The sequence below is a fragment of the Gymnogyps californianus genome, chromosome 3 (genome assembly GCF_018139145.2).
Source record: "Gymnogyps californianus isolate 813 chromosome 3, ASM1813914v2, whole genome shotgun sequence".
NCBI lineage: Eukaryota > Metazoa > Chordata > Aves > Accipitriformes > Cathartidae > Gymnogyps > Gymnogyps californianus.
In genome coordinates, this window is record NC_059473.1 from 70,133,351 (window position 1) to 70,152,275 (window position 18,925).

An 18,925-nucleotide genomic window follows, 5' to 3' on the forward strand; every position below is an offset into this window, starting at 1 on the left:
AAAAACTTGATTAAGTGCAAAGTCCATTGCTTGTCTTGCTGATTCTGTCATCTTGTACTCTGTCATCTGCATATATCCCTATTTCATTCTTGTAAAGGCATTGCAGGCTTTTGAAGGTGAGGTCTTTTTGTGTGCATATCTCTTACATCCTGTACATAAAATGTGGTTCAGGACTAGTGCTCCTGGTGATAAAATAGCATTAATTACATTATCAAGAAACAGTAACAATAACAATAGATTTTTCAATAGTCAATTTCACTTGAATTCCATATTATAGTCAACCCTGAATCATCAAAACCACCTTGTGTTTCCTTGTGTAACCCACTGTTCACGCATATTATGATCCCTCTTTATGCAGCTGATCCATAGACATTTGTAGTCCTGTTACTGTTCCTAGCTAAAAAAATAAATACTTTCATTTAACAGATGGGGTTCATATTTTACAGCGCAGAAGACCTGCGTAAGTTCCTATTTAATTATTTGTTCTGCCTCTTAATTTAGCTGTGTACATATCTGGAGAAAATCCACTGCATTTACTGCTTCAGAAATGACGATTTTTGCTGGTGTTAAATATACACTTAATATGCAACGATCTAAATGTGAGCTACTCAAATTGAGAGGAAATAAATTTATTCAAGAAATGGGATTGCTTCCTTAAATCAGAAATAGCTCTTTCAATAATATCCATTTACCGAGTCCATCGTTCTCATTTACATAAACTTCTGTCACTAGTAGCTGTGAGGGACATCAATGGGGCTAGATGCAGCTGAGATGTGAATGGAAGCCCTATGACTGTTTTTCTCAGACTTGACCAAGGGTGCATATCTTGCATTGGACAGCGCTAATGGGAAATAAGGGCCACAGTCCTTTAATATCTCTATGTAATCATCCTCTAGAAAATTCATAATGAATATAGATGTCTCTAGGCTCACTGGACACTCTGAATATTGCAACTTGAGAGCTTGATGGAAGAAAATTATGTCAGTGGAATTAATTGGTGGAATGACTTAGCAATAAAAACTCTGCAGCTGGGGATGTAGTCTCCTTGTGCTTTAGGTTATTTGCAGTAAAAATTCCTGCTACTTCCTGTAGACCCTACATACAAAGCTCCACTTCTCAAACCTCCATGTCTCAGCTCATGGCTCTCAAGACACACATGGCTCTGAACCTTGCTATGAAACTTGGAGCAGATTTCATGCAGCTTAACTGGGGCCCAGACGCATGCAAAATTCTACAAATTCAAAGGCAGAAATGGTCTCTGATTAAAAAGAATCTTATTGGTTTTAAGGACCTTGGGCTTACAAATTATTCCTGTGCATCACCTAGAACCAGAAGTATAAGGAAGCAAAAAAATTAATCTCAGTGGAAGAGTAGAGCTATTAACAGCTCCACCAGAACTGAGGCCCTCATAAAAAAATGGAAATCACAGAAGTACCAGCAGCACTTCAGTCTCTAGTTACTAGGAGTAAAGGCTAGTGGAAGGAAGACAGTTAGAAAGAAGCTTTTTTCTGACAGTAACTGATAGACTTGGTATGTTTAACAGTTTCAGTTCAATCAGGCAGAGTAAGCAAACAATTAAACCACATTTTAGAAATTAGAAGAGTTGTATATTGCATGTGGAAATAAAACACTGAAAAGTCATAGGTGGCACAGGAAAGTGGAGCTGTGGAACAGTTTGTGTGTAATCTGAGGCTGAAGAGTCTTCTATTTTGAGGAGGCAGCCATGGTCCTTAGCATGAGTCTCTGGAACAGCATGTCAAAGAGGGAGAGAGACTCCTGGGAACCCTAGAGAGAGACAATAACAAGAATATTACAATGTACAAGAAAATGAAGCTCCAAACAAGCTTGTGGAGGATGAGCACTACTCTGATGCCCTATACCTGCTTAACAAACCTGAGTATCGTAAAGCATGCTCACAGCACAAAGGAATTTGTAGCTTGAAGCCTAGTACGCTCAGGGTTTCGGCAGGGAGAATTAAACACACAGAACACGGGGAGAAACATTCTGTAAAACACATGCAAGGATTTTCTGCTTCATTTTGTCAAGAAAATAACAAGGGAAATGCATTGAACAAATCTGTTTAAAACAAGAAAGAACTGGAACATGTCAAGATGATGTTTAACATTAAACACTATTGTCTGAAAATAAGCAGAAGTATGGTTTGGGGAGACCCTGAATATTGGTAAATATATTGCCTCCACGATAGGCAAAATAACTTTATTTATTAAACCACCATGGACAGACTGTGGAATTCATGTACTCTATGAAAATAGCAATTTTTCTATCAAACATACACATATTTTGTTTTGGTTTAGGAAGCATGCTGTGTATTTCAATTATTTTTTTCATTCCCTGTTTGTATATTTTTTTTCATGCAGAAGAAAAGTCTACTGTGGTAGCCAGAGAAGTGAAAAGTAAGTTTCTTCATTTTTCCTTTATCTTCATGTTAATTTATGCAAGGGATAATAGCATATTTGCTTCTTGGATCAGTTGGCTTCAGAAAATATTCCTATACCTTAAATATTTTTCGAGTAAAGAAAAGACTCTTGCTTAAAGGCTTATGGTCCTGTGTTTGTGCGGTTTTGTATGGTAATAAAACTCGGTTTCTTATCCACATTCATAATGGTAAAATATCACAAGAAGAAAACTATAGTTCCACTAACTACATCAACACCCAAAGCCATGCAGCACAAACTGAAGGTAACAGATTTGGCTTTTTGTGGATGAGCAGTTAAAAAAGGCATTTAGATTAGCTATTCTTGTACTCTTGTATTCTTCCCCATCAAAATGGGGATTCATTTCCCAAAGGAAAAATAATAATTATATCTTCCTCATTTCCTCTACTGAACTCTCAATTTTCTAATTAATAACATTCATGGAATAAGTAATTAAATTGTTGTAGCTTTTTGTAAAAAAAGCAAAAACATTATCCTTATTTCTACTGTTATCCAATTAATTGACAAAATAGCGGCAGATGCTTTTAAAAGAACAAGTCATGTTCTTTTGTAGATGATGCTTTAACTGCAATTCTCCATGAATAACGGAAGGCCTGTAATGACAGTTTCAAAGGTGCAATTCATAAAAAGTGTTATAAAGATATATTATATATGCAGGCTTTTCATGGTGTTCTGCACTTATTCCCAAGTACCACTTGCAAGTTTTGCTGCCATTCAGGCATATTTTATAAAAGAAGCAGAGAGGTGCATGGCTACTGAATCACCACAATAAACTCCTAGTTACACGAGGTTAATGGGCATAATTTCTTGAATTAGTACTTACTTAAGTAATTATCTGGTGTACATACTGGTTCCAGTTCTGTCCTTAGCACCACATTCACTCTCTGAGTATTAAGTTGTATTTCTGAGCTGCTGATAGTAAACTCCTAAAAAAGTGACCAGCTTATCAAATCTAGAACCTGTTGCAGTTTTAGTTAAGGATTCCCATCCCAAATATATATACATACATACGCATGTGTCTCTCTCTCTCTCTCTCTATGTAAAAGTAGTCAGCTGAACTTCTATTTCCTTTTTTAGAGAGAAAAGAGGAAAAGAAAAAGACTGATGTAAAGAGGGCTGCGACTGAAACTAAGAAGAAAGGTATGGTTTGGGAATGTTTCTTATTGGCGTCATTCAGCTTTTACTCCCACTCCTGGCTCAAATACCATTGTTTTTTATTAGGTTAATCCTATGCATCTGGCTCTGTATTGTCCTTCTCTTAATTGCTTAATCACTGTTTGCATGTTACCGCTTCTTCAGTATCTGATGTCTGACATGTTCAGTGTCCGATATTTTCTAAAATCTTTTTCTGACAAATAAAAAGGTCCTGTTTGGTGGCCATGTATGGGCTTGTTAAGCAATTTAATGGAGTCCCTATATATAGCAGGACACAGTGATACTGCCATACACAAAACTCATGGGAGATATCACTCGGTTCATGGTACATCACTTTCTGAAGGTGGGGTAGATTTATTTATTTATTTTCTAGAATCACAACCAAAACTTGCAGTGACCAAACTGCAAAGCCTTGATATCCATCTAAGTAACATTTTGGATCATTCGTTCCCAGGAAGCATCTAAAATCCACTAAGGTCTTGCCTTCATGGGAAAATATTTATATCATTCATTATTTTTTAATGATTTCATTGCTACTGGAGCTTAAGCTAAAAGGTACCACATTCATGCACTGATGATTTTCGCCTAGCCTTTGATGAATTATTAAGGGTCCAAATCATTCATACTTGATGCATACTGATTAATTTTCATTTTCAGCTGATTGCTCTGTGGCTAGTTGGGTGCAAGTGCTATAAGGGAATAATCTGAACTAAACTCCCAAATAAGTCACATTTTTTTTAGCATGTGCCCACCAGGACTTGGCTGACTGCATATTTGAGTGTATGATTCAGAGTTCTAGCATATCAAATTACTTTCTTTAATTAAATCTTAGAAAAAGAAGGAAAAAAAGAGAAAGCTCATGAGAAGACAGCTGTCCCTGAAATTAAAAAAGCAGGTAAGAAATTGAAGTCTGTCTTTCTCTGCAGTGGATATCTGACTAGTATCAGCACTTCCGGGTTTTAAGCATTTGAGATAGGGGTGTATGTAATTCTTTATCACTTAAGAATCCAAGCTGGAGAGAGAGAGAGAGAGATATCACAGTATATTTATATATATATGTGTGTAATGTGTTTCCATTATATTTTATATATATAGTATTTTATGCAAATTATATATATGCATATACGTATGTGTATATATAATATATGTAATTTTCAATTCTGTGAGCTTGGGTTTTTTAGAAAAACTTTAAAAACACTGCTTTCTCTTATACACTAAATCAATCAAGAGCATAAGTAGTTTCAAAGGGTGCATGGCATGAAAAGACTGAATGGAGTGCATAGATTTTTGCATGAATTATTTCACAAATTCAGCTCATTTTAAGTAATAAATAGAAACATCAACATATCAAAACACTTAATGTGGTAGAAAATAGATAGTTATCTTTCTGAGGCTTTTTCCACACCCAGAAAATAGTTTTTTCAAAAGTTAAAAATAAAGTTAGTGAATGTCCTGAACCGAATCGATTGTGTTTCATGCTATTTAGCATAAAAAGATAAATCTTTCAATAAGATTAGAAATTAACATTTGGGTCTTGTCTACACTAAAATTGTTGTAACTTTTCTTTCCTGTTATTTCAGTACATTTGCAAGTATGTTTAATGCACAAATGCAAACATATCTCCAGTAAGTGACACAGCCTGTGAAACAGTCTTATTAAAATCAAGTCTCATTAAAATCAAGGAGAAACAAAATGGTCAGTCTAGTGGTTTGGTCATCATCTTAATATCTAGAAACACTGGTTCTACCTGCTGCTTTGTGGAACACTTTCTATATAACCTTCTACAAGCCATCAAGTACTCAGATGAACCTTTATAGGATTGAAAGATTCAGGGCTATAGTTACTATTTCCTCAAGGCAAGCCTTGTGCTCTGCCATGTAATTATTCAAATCTGTTGAATTTTATCAAAAGCTGAAAGGATATATATCCCATTGTTTACTAACTTTGTGGATTACATATGCAGATTTCAATATGCAACTGGCTTCTTTGCCGTTGAGTCGTACATGGTCTACATAAGCTTTCCTATTCAAGTGTTTATGGATGGGAAGAAAAATATTAATTTCTGTTTCATACAATATGAAAATACACAGAATGACACAGAATACCTTGCAGTACTATCCTGGTAGCCTGGTATTTAAATATGCTTCAGTTTTTTATAGTAGCGAGTGGCACGCTGGGGAAGGGATGGGGATGAAAGGGAATACTCTTTTCCAAGTTAAGTTGCATATTTAAATGTATAAACACAGACTTAAAAAGAAAATAAGCTGACAATTCAAATATCTTTTCTAATTTTATTCTGGTTCTAAGCTTCTATTTCACTTGAGAATACAGAATTGTAAAAGATTACATTTTATGGCAGAGCTGCAGCATAAAGTTATTAATATGTTCATCTTCACAAGCTGTTGCTAAATCCAGTGAGTCATCCTACCAATGCTAGAAAGACACAAATTAGGCAAACCGAGACATCCGCACATTTCTGTCCCTTTTATTAGCTCCGTAGGTTGCTGCATTTTGAAGATTTTACTAGCCTTTGTGTAGGAGGATGGTAATCCATAACATATTCTAGCTACACATGTTGCTGTTATTCCTCATGCAGCTTGCTCTTTGAATACGTGTACTTTCTAGCTTTGATTGGCAGCACTTATTGTTATCCCTAAAAGGTTTTAAGCCTGAAATAATTGCCACATTTGATCAACAGAATAGTAGCGCATAGCCCAGTTTTGAAATAAGGCACCTCCCTGTCTGATAGTATTTACATGCTTTGGGCAGACACAGCAAATGAACCTCAGAACGCTTGAATCAGCAGCATAGATAAGCATCCAAAATCAAGAGTGTAGGAACAGCTTCCGATTTTCTTACCTTTTCCCATTAAAAGGCTAGGCAGAGGCCACTGCATTAAAAATAAACTTCTCGCCCTGGTTTTCAAATCCTTGCGCTGTTACCTCTGGATGCCTCTGATTTTGTGTCTTGTTTTGCTTCCCCCAATCTTTGCAACCCCTGAAGCCGAGGTGCATGCGGGGCATGCTGCCTCCTCACCGCCACCCGCACCCGTCCCCATGCCAGCAGGCAGCTCCTTCTGCCAGGAGCTGGCTGCCTGGCACCCCGGTCCCATCTCTGCTCCTCACTCTCACGTACCTCCTCCCAGAAGACTCACTCCTGACAGGAGGCCCATTAACCAGGCTTTCCCCACAGAGGAACAGTAGTGTGTACAGGCTGTCAGGCACAAGAGAGAGAGAGAAAAGGAGATGCTCCGTAAGCACTAGGTGATAAAAACATCTTTAAAATAATGCTCTGAGAGCAGCACTTCCCTCTATTCCTCTCCATCTCTCTTTCTCTAACAAGGAATACTTGTGACTGCAAATACTGAATATTTTTGCTGATTAATATTTTAGATTAGCCCTTTTGTCCAGGAGGCAATTTTATCTCTAGTGCTACCAGAATGGAGTTTTTTATTGCTCCCCATTAACTGCATCCATGTGATGTATTTGTTTATTTGCATGCCAGCTCACTCTTTCTCTGTTCCTCTCTTCCTCCATTCCTCTCTCTCTCTCTCTTTCTGCTGCTGCAGAGGAGCAAGAGTCATCTAATGTGAAATGTTCTCAGTCTTTAGTACAGAGTGAACTGAATGATTCTTAATTAGCTTTTAAAAATGCATTGTAGATAAACCCACATTAATCCTCTGACCTTCAGCTCGTACAAAAACATTGTGTTAATTGTCCTGAAAAATAGATAATTCCATTGTTACAAACTCAGAGGTCTTGCTTAAACAAACATAATTGTCAGACACAAGGGTCTGGCACAGTCACACTTCAAAACATTTTACAAAAATCTAACCAGCGCTACACTGGATAAAGAAAGAGCTGCATCTCCAAATCCCCATGAAGGGGCTTGCTGTGCCTTGGCAGAGACAAGCCTTTGCCAGGCTCTCCCAAAGCTCCCGGTGGCTGGGACGCATCAGCTCGGAGGGGTCCAGCCTGCAATCTGACTGAGAAAGGGGACCCTCTCTGTTAAAGCTTTGGTGCCCAGCCCTATACAAAAATGAATATGCAGAGACTGGTGTTTTCAGGTACTCATAGTTTGCTTGCAGAGTGTTTCCTGATGGTCCTTTTCTCAGACTCTTAATAGTCTGGAGCTTCACTGCTCCTTCTTGTATCAGCTTTCCTAAAAATTCATGACGTTCACACGCAGCCTTTGTCTTTAAGTTTGATTGCTGCAAACTCCTTTCCCACTTTGTTTTGGTTCTCACAACAAATAACATAGGTAATAAATGAGCTTATAAAGCAATGAAAATGTCAGCCTGGATCATCACACCATTTCCTAACTAAAGCTCTGCTCAGCTGTCATTGATGATCTTGCCTTCCTGTTATTGCTGCATAATTTCAAATAATAACGGTAAGAAAAATACCTAGGTCTTGTGCAGCATTTTTTGATAGTAAATCTTAGCACCACTTTAGAAGGATAGTCACTGCCTGTTTCTCCACTTTTCACACAGGGAAATTCAGGTATAGACATGTCACCCAGATCAGTTGTCCACAGGGCTTATAATATATATCTTCTGAACACCAAACCAATGCTAGCTGGATTAAAGATCCCAAACTTTTATACACTTTCACTATTTCCTAATGAAAAAAAACAGGAAGACCAACCAAGGCAGATGATGTTTAGGAAAAAAATGTTTTTGCTTAAAAACATAAAGCCTGATTAGCTGGACAAGTGTTCAAGAATCCCTAGGCTCTGACCCTCAGTGACAAACTGTTCTGGTTTTGACTGGGATAGAGTTAACTCTCTTCTTAGTAGCTGGTACAGTGCTGTGTTTTGGATTTAGTGTGAGAATAATGTTGATAACACTCTGATGTTTTAGTTGTTGCTAAGTAGCGCTTATCTTAAGCCAAGGACTTTTCAGTTTCCCATGCTCTGCCAGCAAGCAGGTGTGCAAGAAGCTGGGAGGGAGCATAGCTGGGGCGGCTGACCTGAACTAGCCAAAGGGATATTCCATACCATAGAACATCATGCCCAGTATATAAACTGGGGGGAGCTGGCCAGGAGGGGCGGATCGCTGCTCGGGCAGTGCCAAGTCTACCACTAAACCATGTCCCTAAGCGCCACATCTACACGTCTTTTAAATACCTCCAGCGATGGTGACTCAACCACTTCCCCGGGCAGCCTGTTCCAACACTTGATAACCCTTAGAAATTTTTCCTAATATGCAATCTAAACCTCCCCTGGCACAACTTGAGGCCATTTCCTCTTGTCCTATCGCTTGTCACTTGGGAGAAGAGACCAACACCCACCTCGCTACAACCTCCTTTCAGGTAGTTGTAGAGAGCGATAAGGTCTCCCCTGAGCCTCCTTTTCTCCAGACTAAACAACCCCAGTTCCCTCAGCCGCTCCTCATAAGACTTGTGCTCTAGACCCTTCACCAGCTTTGTTGCCCTTCTTTGGACATGCTCCAGCACCTCAATGTCTTTCCTGTAGTGAGGGGCCCAAAACTGAGTATTCGAGGTGCGGCCTCACTGGTGCCGAGTACAGGGGGACAATCACTTCCCTAGTCCTACTGGCCACAGTATTTCTGATACAAGCCAGGATGCTGTTGGCCTTCTTTGCCACCAGGGCTAACAACTGGCTCATATTCAGCTGGCTGCCAACCAACACCCCCAGGTCCTTTTCCACCAGGCGGCTCTGCAGCCACTCTTCCCCAAGCCTGTAGCATTGCATGGGGTTGTTGTGACTCAAGTGCAGGACCCAGCACTGAGCCATGTTGAACCTCATATAGTTGGCCTCGGCCCATCGATCCAGCCTGTCCAGATCTCTCTGTAGAGCCTTCCTACCCTCAAGCAGATCAACACTCCTACCAACTTGGTGTTGTCTGCAGACTTACTGAAGTTGCACTCAATCCCCTCGTCCAGATCATTGATAAAGATATGACTATGATAAAGATATATCTATGATGCATCATACCATGTCATATGTTTCACCCCAGGCAGTGTTAGCAGGGGAGGGGAGTGGTGATGTCTCTTTAGTTACATAAGTAAATCTTTGCCTCCTGAATAGGAAAAGTCTCTGGGGGTTTAAAGTTACAAATGCTGAGGTACATTTTAATGATGTCACTGTAACAATCAAGCAAACTCGCTCTGCAGTCATGAAAAAATAAACTAGAAGTTAATCTTAGATGTAAAAATTGAAAACATTACCTTATGACTGCCACAGAACCAGGTTAATCAGGTTATTCTTGCTACCCTGTCATCCAGTGAGATTATGTAGCTGGGGGGAAAGTCTATGTTTAATCACATAGGGATTTGGAGGAGGGATGTTATAGTAGGCAGAGCAGAGTGGAGGTGATCAGGCAAGAGCAAACAAGACCTACCAGGTCGCAGTGATTTTTTGCATGGGTTGACCACAGATGCATTTTCATCAACTGTACTTTCTTTGCTTTGAAGACCAATCTTTGTAATTTGCAAAAAAGCAATGAATTAATAGGAAATGGAGGGAAAAGACCATTTTATACACCAACAGTGTGTTCTTTGTTATTGTGCTCTATACAGACAGGAAGACAGATTCCTCTAATCATTTTTTAATTCCTGGTCTGAGCAACAACAAAAAAATTCATTTAATTTTGTGACTTCCTTGGCTTAACTGTTACCCTTGCAGTCTTGATATTAAGCCTTCCATTACAATAAGAGAACAACTACTGACACCTGGTGGTCAATTATCTTTTTCTGCCTACTTGTCTGGGGTTTTTATTGTTTGCTTTCAAATGTGGCTATTTAGTTTGCTGATTAAATGATGAACCTATTACTTATTTCCCTACTCTCCTTATCCTATTGCTTTCATGGCTGGAAAGATGTTAGAATGTCATCCAAACATGACACCTTTCTCAGAAGAAATATTTTGGAACGACAGTACTTTCAGCAATGCCAGAAGAGTAAAAATGAATTAAAATATACCTTGTGACATAAGTTTATACTTAGAAAAAACCCATGCTTGGCATGCCCACTTATCTAGAGGAGTAGATGCACACTACACTGCCTGAAATGCTTTCTCTTGATCCATCTGCAACGGATTGAACGCTTCATCTGGGATCCAAATGTTGATCCCAGATTTTTTCTGATGAGCAAATGGGTTGTGCTTGCACACATTTGTAGGAAGACTTCTCTGCTATCTCTCAAGAGCAGGGTTTGAAACTCCTCACTCTGCCCTGCCCACTCCCAGGAGTGTATTTCTAGCTAGGAAATAACTGAAGTGCTGACAGCTTTCAGCAGCCCAGCTTGGGCACTGCCATGTGTCTCATGTTCCCTAATGTGATAGATGTCACACGATAGATGTCAGCAGATGGGAGGGTGATGGGTGCTTTCAGAAGAACCCCAATGTCAGATCTGCAAGGGCCAGTGAGGTGTAGAGGCTGTCTCAATTTAGGGTGCTTACGAGGGCAAAATGGAGTTGTGAAGCCAGACCAAGAGAGCCCAAGGTATTTTGAAAGTGGCTGGTCACACACAGAAAACAAAACATGTTTATTCATTAATTTCTCGTGGCTACTTAGACAAAGTACAAGGAAGAGGTAAAAACTGCAGTGGTGAGGAACTGGGGTGCACATATACGTGTTACTGTGCAGTTTGGATTAGCCAGGCCTGTTTTCAGAGTGGCTGCTACAACATGTAGAAGGTAGGAGTTTTGAGGAGTAGAACCCTGTCTGACTGTTTCTTTGCTTAATTTTTTTTTTTAAATTAAAAAAAGACACTGTAGTGGGTTGACCCTGGACAGCAGCTAAACACTCACACAGCTGTTCGCTCACTCCCCACCCACCAACGGGACGGAGGGAGAGAACAGGAAGAACAAAAGTGAGAAAACTTGTGGGTCGAGACAAAGACAGCTTACTAAGTGAAAGAAAGGAAAAAAACAAGTGATGCAATGGCAATCGCTCACCACCTCCCACAAGCAGACCAATGCCCAGGCAGTCTGAGCAATGGCCACCCTTCCCCCTGTTCCTCATCTACCCTCAGTTTTTATTGCTGAGCGTGACACTATATGGTAGGGAATATCCCTTTGGTGAATTTGGGTCAGCTGTGTCCCAGCTGTGTCCCCTCCCAACCTCTTCCCGGCTTGGTGGGGGCAGACAGAGTGGGAAAAAGAGAAAGCCTTGATGCTGTGCAAGCACTGTCCAGCAACAGCCAAAACACTGGTGTGTTAAAAATGTTTGAGCCACAAATCCAAAACACGGCACCATACAGGCTGCTATGAAGAAAATTAACTCCATCCCAGCCAGACCCAGTACAGGACCCTGTAATTCATGTTTATTTGCAGCTATGTTTAGAGACATTAGGAGGAGAGACAAATGTAAAAATTAAGTAACAGAAATAATAAGCAATGAGTTGCCTAGTGATTCCTCATGCAAACAAATGAATCTATAAGAGCAATAATTAAGGGAGCACAGTGTGTTATGAGTTGAGAGCAAATTTGGGAACAAATCATATTAAAGCACACACACAAGAAAAGAAAGATCAATTTATGGACCTTAGAACTGTGTGATCCTTCTCTAGGGTATTACTTACCAATATTCTTTTGACAGCTTTCTCTGCTAGACTGTTCATCCAATTGTACATTTCTGCAGGGGCCATGGCTTGGCTTGCTGTGTGTTTGTACAACCCTTAGCAAAAACCCTGGCTCTGGTCTCATCTTAACTATGATTTCAATTGGTAATATCATTATATGAATCAATGCCTATACACCAAAGCCTATAAAAAACATCTAGTTTTCCCAGCTGGCTGACTGGAGCTTCAGGTTTCATCTCCTGTACTACAGGCTGATTCATTCCTGACTAATAACTTGCTCATGACACTATTATGCATGTCAGGCCTATCCTGACATTTTTTCTTTCCTACTCCTCCTCTCCTGGATCCTATTCATAACTCACCTGCTGTTTCCTGACATTTTTGCATTAGTAGAGGCTTCTGCTTTCAGACACAAGCTATGCACCCAGCCCTCAGCACTGGTTGTATTTACTAACCCACAGAAATGCTGGATTAGGATTCCTGCACAGTTACCAGCAGGTGATGTTATTCACTCTTCTTTCCCTGACACAGACAGAGTTTAGTGTCATTTCTTGACTTTGATAACAATTTCCTGTTTGTGGGGCTTTGTACAACAAAATCACAGAAAGTGGAGATGGAAATGACCTACTAGGTCATCTAATCCTTCCCTCTGGCAATGCGGGATAATTCCTTACAGAATATCTTCAAGTGCTTTATCCAGTTTAGTTTTAAATGGCTGAAGTAACTAGGCCTCCATCAATTCCCACAGAAGATTATTCTACAACCTAATAGATCTCACAGTTAAGAAGTATTTCATTCCAGTCTGCCTAAATTTTCCCTTGCTTAATTTTATCCCATTACTCAGAGTTATATTCTCTTGTGACACCCAAATATAGTCTTTCTAACCTCAGGGCCCAATTCCCTACTGCCTCATGTGTTATATTGTCACTTACATTTACATCTGGAAAGTAGCTTTAAAACTGACAAGGTGAATGGCAAGTTAAGGTTGATATTTTTTCATACAGCCATGAAATTATAAACCTTGCAGCAAGGAACACAGACCATGGCCACACATCGCCTGTGTACAGGGCACTGGAGAGACTGGAACTTGCATGTCGATACGATGTCCAAGTCGGAGAAAGAACAGAAAAAAGTCCTCAAGTTATTTACAAATTAAGGATATTCTTCACAGAGAGGAATAAAGTATTCTGTTCATCTCTTCAGAAAGAGGTGACTTTGTTATTGTGGATACTAAGTACCTTCACAGAAAAAAAAAGATTCTGGCTACTATAGCTTCCTTTAATCTAGTAGAAAGAGTTTAACAAGAATGAATGACTGGAAGCTGAAGCTAACTGAATCCAGACTGAAAATGAGGTACATGTTCTTAACACTAAGAGTGATAAACTACCACAGCATAGGGTGGATATTGCTTTCCCTGATGTCTGCAGAAGATGACTGTTTACCTAATGGAAGATACACTTCAGCTGAAAAGGTGCCTGGTTGAAATATAGGAGTCTCTGACAACAGTGTCAGACTAGATAACCTGATGGTGTGTTCTAGCCTTGAACATTATGGAGGTATATCCTCAGAGATACACATGATAAGCTAAAAGAGAATGCAGTGGAGAGCCAGTGCAGGAATGCAGCTGGAGACAACTGTCTTGCAGGTTCATTGGAAAAATGGAAATTCCTTTCTGCATTATTTTTATAAGCCTTTGTAAGCTGAACACGTGACTGGTAGTCATCCTCTAAGTATTCAGTCTTCCATGGAAAATAGGAAAGCCTGCTTTTCTAATTGATACTTCCAGAAATCATCAAAAGACAGATATGGCTATTTAGTAAAAATCAAATTGTATCTCCCCAAACAGATAAAAACAGAAGAATAAAAACGGGATCACAGTGAGGGAGAAGGCAAAAAATCCAGCAGAGCAGAGATGCAAACACAGCAGAAAAGCAATTCCCATGGTCTCCATGTGACTGGCTGTTAAGGGAGTCTGTTCCTGAAACAAGACAAAAGGAAAATATACCCTACACTGAAAGTTTCAAAGCACTCAGTGGACTTTAACTTCTATGCTCCATCATCAGCAGTGATTGACAACATGATTTCAAAGATATTTAGGTGCCTAAAGATGTAGCATGGCACCTGGTGGGATTTACAAGCACATCAAAGTAGGCCAGGCACATAACTCCCGTTGGTTTTCTGTGAGAACTGAGCCCCTAAACACCTCTAACACTTTTGAAAAAATACAGAGGCTGCAAGGTCACTGTGGTGTTTCTGAAAATATTGTCCCTTATTGCCTGTTGAAAGTGTTCTTCAGCTGGGAATGGTAACGTTATTTATACCAAGACCAAACCAAACACTTATGCCCTTCCAGGACATGGTTAGGGTTCAGTGTTCAAGAGCTAGAAATGAGGTGAAACGCAAAGAGGTAAAGCATTAGAAACAAGTTTTTCTTGCCTTCCCCTTGTGTCTCCCTCACCTCGCAGTAACAACTGGCTCAACATAAGACTGACTCTCCATTGTGATGGATGTGGCAACTCTGAGGTGGAAGACTGACCTCCTCTTTCTTTTAGTATGAATCGCCTTTTGAGGAAACTGTCTCCCTTCCCATCCTTGCCCACCTCCATGTGTTGTGCAAAGAAAGCTCTAGAAGAGAAGGTAGTGAATATTCAGTCTGAGGTGCCTACTCTGTCCATGAAATGTTAGCAGCAGATAAATAAACTTTAAGTGCCTTTCAGTGGCCCCTTTGCTAACTATTGTGAGTTGAATGCTTTCAAGGCTATGCTGAGTATTGCTCAGCTCAGACCTGTTTCTTTGTGTTTGTTCTTTTCCATCTTTGTCTGCACAAAGCAGGGACGGGTGTGAGAAAGGCAAATGGTGAATGATGGTGGTAAGATCCGGTTGGCAAAAAAGTAGAAATGTCAACCCTTTAATAAACACAAAGCAAAGGGAGGAGGCTTGGCCTCATACTACTAACTCACTTTTTGATGAATTAGCAAGAGAATCTTCCTTGAGCAAAGCATAGGAGTCATTTTAGTGTCTGACAGGCAGTCTCTTCTGATGCTGCATTGTCAGTCTTGTAAAGAACTTTTTGGGGAAATGTCATACTAGAAATAAACAAGCTTGAAGGTGGTACATATTCAACCTAAAGTCCACACGGGTAACCAAATAATCAGTTTGCCTTTGGACTTTCAGATATGCAGAATGAAATACCTGTGCTGTGCAAGCAGCTGGGTGGCATAGGTTTAATTAAGGAATCTAATTTATTGCATCAACCCTGTTTATGTTGGTCTGGGGATTAATGTAATGTTTATTTTTCCAGTCACATCCAGAAATAACAGGATTAGAATATGCCTATGCCTCAAACAATGCAAAGTTAATCTTTTTCATGAAGGAAAACAGTTCTGTGCCCTCAAAATAAGATGTACATCTGAGTTAGTAGGCCTGATATTTAGGATAATTATTCTGTGTGAAACATCCATGCACAGACACATCAGCCAGGTTGCAATGACATACCTATGCAGTGCTATCTATTTTCTGCTGTCACTCAATGGACGAGCTGAAGGCTTGACCCATAGCTAAATAAAGTCAGTAGGAACCTTCAGAGTTTGGGATCAGGCTGATTTTTACACTTAAAAAGAAAGTAAATTAAAAAAAAAATGAAAAAAAGAACTTAAACAGAAAAAGTAAATTTTCCCTTGACCTTGAAATGAAGTTTTAAAAGCTTTTACTAAGTTTCAATGAACACATATTTGACAAAGACTTTCATGTCACTTATTTGAAAGTATACTTTAGGCTCTTGGATGCCTTTCCCCTAGAATAGTTCATAGACCAGAGATATTCTTGACTTATAATAGGGCATCCTTTACACTTCAGTCTTAGTTACAATTGTTTAACCTTTCAGTAAATGTTCCCAATGGCCATGCTTGTTCTCTTGATCTGTTTTTCAAGAAGCAGGGCCAACTTTGTGGCTTTGCTATACGTAACTCTGCGAGACTAAGTCGGATGAAGTGTTGAATGATTCGGATAATAGAATGGGCAGATGTTCTTAAGCGGAAGAGCCATACGTAGCTGTGGTTATAAGTGCATTGATTTTTAGCTTGATTGCAGTAGGTTCTGCATGAGGTTGCTTTCTCATAGATTTTGCTTCACTTATGAGAGTGTAATTAGAGTAGCGTGTCACCTATAAAGATGAACGGATGGACATTACATTATTCAAGATCTCCCTTTTCACAGAGTGAGAATGCTGACTGCATCTATGTTCGGAAGTATGAAAAATATCTTCATCCTAGTGATAATGTCTACAGATGCCATCTCTACATCCATCTATCCAACAGAAAGAAAGAAATGGAAATGTGTTGAGAAGTACAGAAAGATATTGCAGGGACTCATAGCATACATACACTTAACAAAGCCTATTCTGACTGCAAAAAGAAATCCTCTTGTGAATCATTCAAAAAGTATTAGTGCTGAGCTTTCGTAAGAAAAATTTGGAGAGTATATCCCCCATGTTGTTTCAAGAAAAGGTAAAAAATATCGAAGAAAATTTTCAGCTGTTACGATATTTACACTAATTCAAATGACAGTTTATTCCAGGAAAAGATCTGATTCTTACATTTTAAGAATTAATATTAGCTGCATTTGCTACACAAAAAGCATTACCTTTTCCCTAAATGACTGCACTTGTGTAATTAACTGCACTTACAGTTTCCTGTGTGTGTATTACTGTGATCTCGCATCGTGCTCCAGAGTTTTGTTTTTTTAAACCACTCCTGATGAATGCAGAAGGCAATGGAACACGTTTCCACCTGCTCTGCAGTAGGGGAAACTGAATCCATTTCAGCAATTACAAAGCAGAAAGGAGAAATCACTAATTAGAGGAACCATGAATCACTGGTACAGTTAAATTGGCCATTCCCAAAGTGCAGGCTGTTTCTTACTACAAGTGTAGCTGAATCACTTGTTTGTTCACATCCCTCTCCACTTGCTCTATTTTTTACTCTGTTGAGTGAACTTTTTAATGATCTTGGGAAATCTGTTTCAGGTAACATTTAGTATTTCAGCCACGTGCATTGCCACACAACTTTCTGGAAAGCTCTGTGGGCTTTAGGCTACTACCCACATCTGATGCTGTGCTGCTCAGGGCTTGCAGGCACTCAGTGGCTGCGCAGGATATAGAGCTCCTTTGTAAATGGTGATGGACATAGTGGTGCAAGGAGACAGTGCAGTGGGGAAGCAACACACACAAGGGCTGGTGATCAGAAGGGACTTGGAGACACCAAAGAAATTAAGAAATTATCAAAAAGCCTGCTACTGTGAGTAGGGAGGAAATAGAGACGATGGTGAGGAGAGAGGGCACCCTTCACAGAGAGTGGAAGGAAGGGCTTGAATATTTTTCCTGCTTCAATGGAAAATGATCTGTCAAAATTTTAGAGTACTATCACCAATTTTCTATTGTAATCAACAACAGAAGAATGTTAGTTAGTTAGCTGGTTTTTCATAGTCCTAAATTCTTCAAACCCCTTTATATCCCACATTGGTTATCAGTACATTTTGAGAATTGTTTCTTACAGTCCAGTCTCATGTTGCTCGAGAAAACTGGATTTTACCTTCCAGAAGCTCCACTTCCTCCCATTTTCACCCAGCAATAGTAACGTCATCTGCAGTTTCCCCTCACTTTGCGTCGTACAGCCTGGAGAGATTTAAACGCAAAACCTGCAATCTGGGATTCAAGGCTTACTGGCTTCTGCCTATAAATTTCCCTGTTATTCCCAAGTTATTCTCAAAGGAAGCTAGTTAAACTCTGGTCAGGGAGTTTATTGCTTCACTGAATGGGTCAGGGAACAGCTCTGAAGCAGCAGTGGCACAATACCTTGCTTTTCCTCGTGCACATCTTCAGCCTCGCTGGTGCAGTGAGATGCCTTTCTTACGTTCACCAAGAAATGGTATTTTGGAAAGGCAAGAGGAGTTTTTGTCAGTAGTTGTCACAGAGCATATGGCAATATCATGCTCAGTGATTAAGACGGGGAACAAAATCAAGTGTTTGTCCAAACACAGAATTTTTCATGTGGGAGAAATGTTGGTATTTCTGAACAGCTCTTTTATGCCAATGTCAAATTTTACAGTTCTGGAAAAGTATGTTAAAAAATGAATCTTACATTAGTATAAGAAGTTTTGATAGAGCCTTCCTAGATTTTAAGCCCACTGAAAAGAAGAAACAATATTGTTTTAATTCCTTGTAATATGAAATTTTTAAAATCTTAATTGTAAAATGGACACATTACAATAGAAAGTGTAGGCACTCTGATAAAATGCCCCTATATGTGAGCATCTGCTGTTTCAGAAGTGACTGAAATCAAAATAAAAAATAGTCCCAAAAGCTTTGAGATGTGGTAAGATGACAATTAATTCATTAATGTCATACAATTAGTGTAAAATTATCAAAAACAGTACAAATTAAAAAGCAACTGAGTAAAAAATTCTTAAAGACAGTTCAGAATTGAACACTTCTCAGAATGTTGGAATATTAGTTGAAATCAATACTATTTTGTGGAAATAAGTTTTAAGAACTCCAAGTAAATGAAAAAAGAAATGCTAGATCACAGTATATTTCAACAGGAGGTTTGAAAATACTTGTTTAATTACTATACGTTCAATGGCAGTTCATTTTTCGTAATGTTCAGCTATCTGGGGTGTCTTGCTCTTTTACCACTGTAAATCACATTAACTGCAAATCTTGCTACTTAATAAATTGTTTTTAAACTCCGGTACATCTGCTAGCTGGGGAGC

The 18,925-nt window shown here is 39.3% G+C and overlaps 1 protein-coding gene across 1 annotated transcript in view; it reads left to right on the plus strand.

Annotated features, from left to right (window-relative positions):
- The window catches only part of TRDN (triadin), a 242,640-nt gene that overhangs the window by 117,864 nt on the left and 105,851 nt on the right, over positions 1-18,925 (plus strand). Inside the window, 2 exon segments of the mRNA XM_050893954.1 lie at positions 3,534-3,596; positions 4,444-4,506. Coding sequence (XP_050749911.1) covers positions 3,534-3,596; positions 4,444-4,506 — 126 coding nt within the window.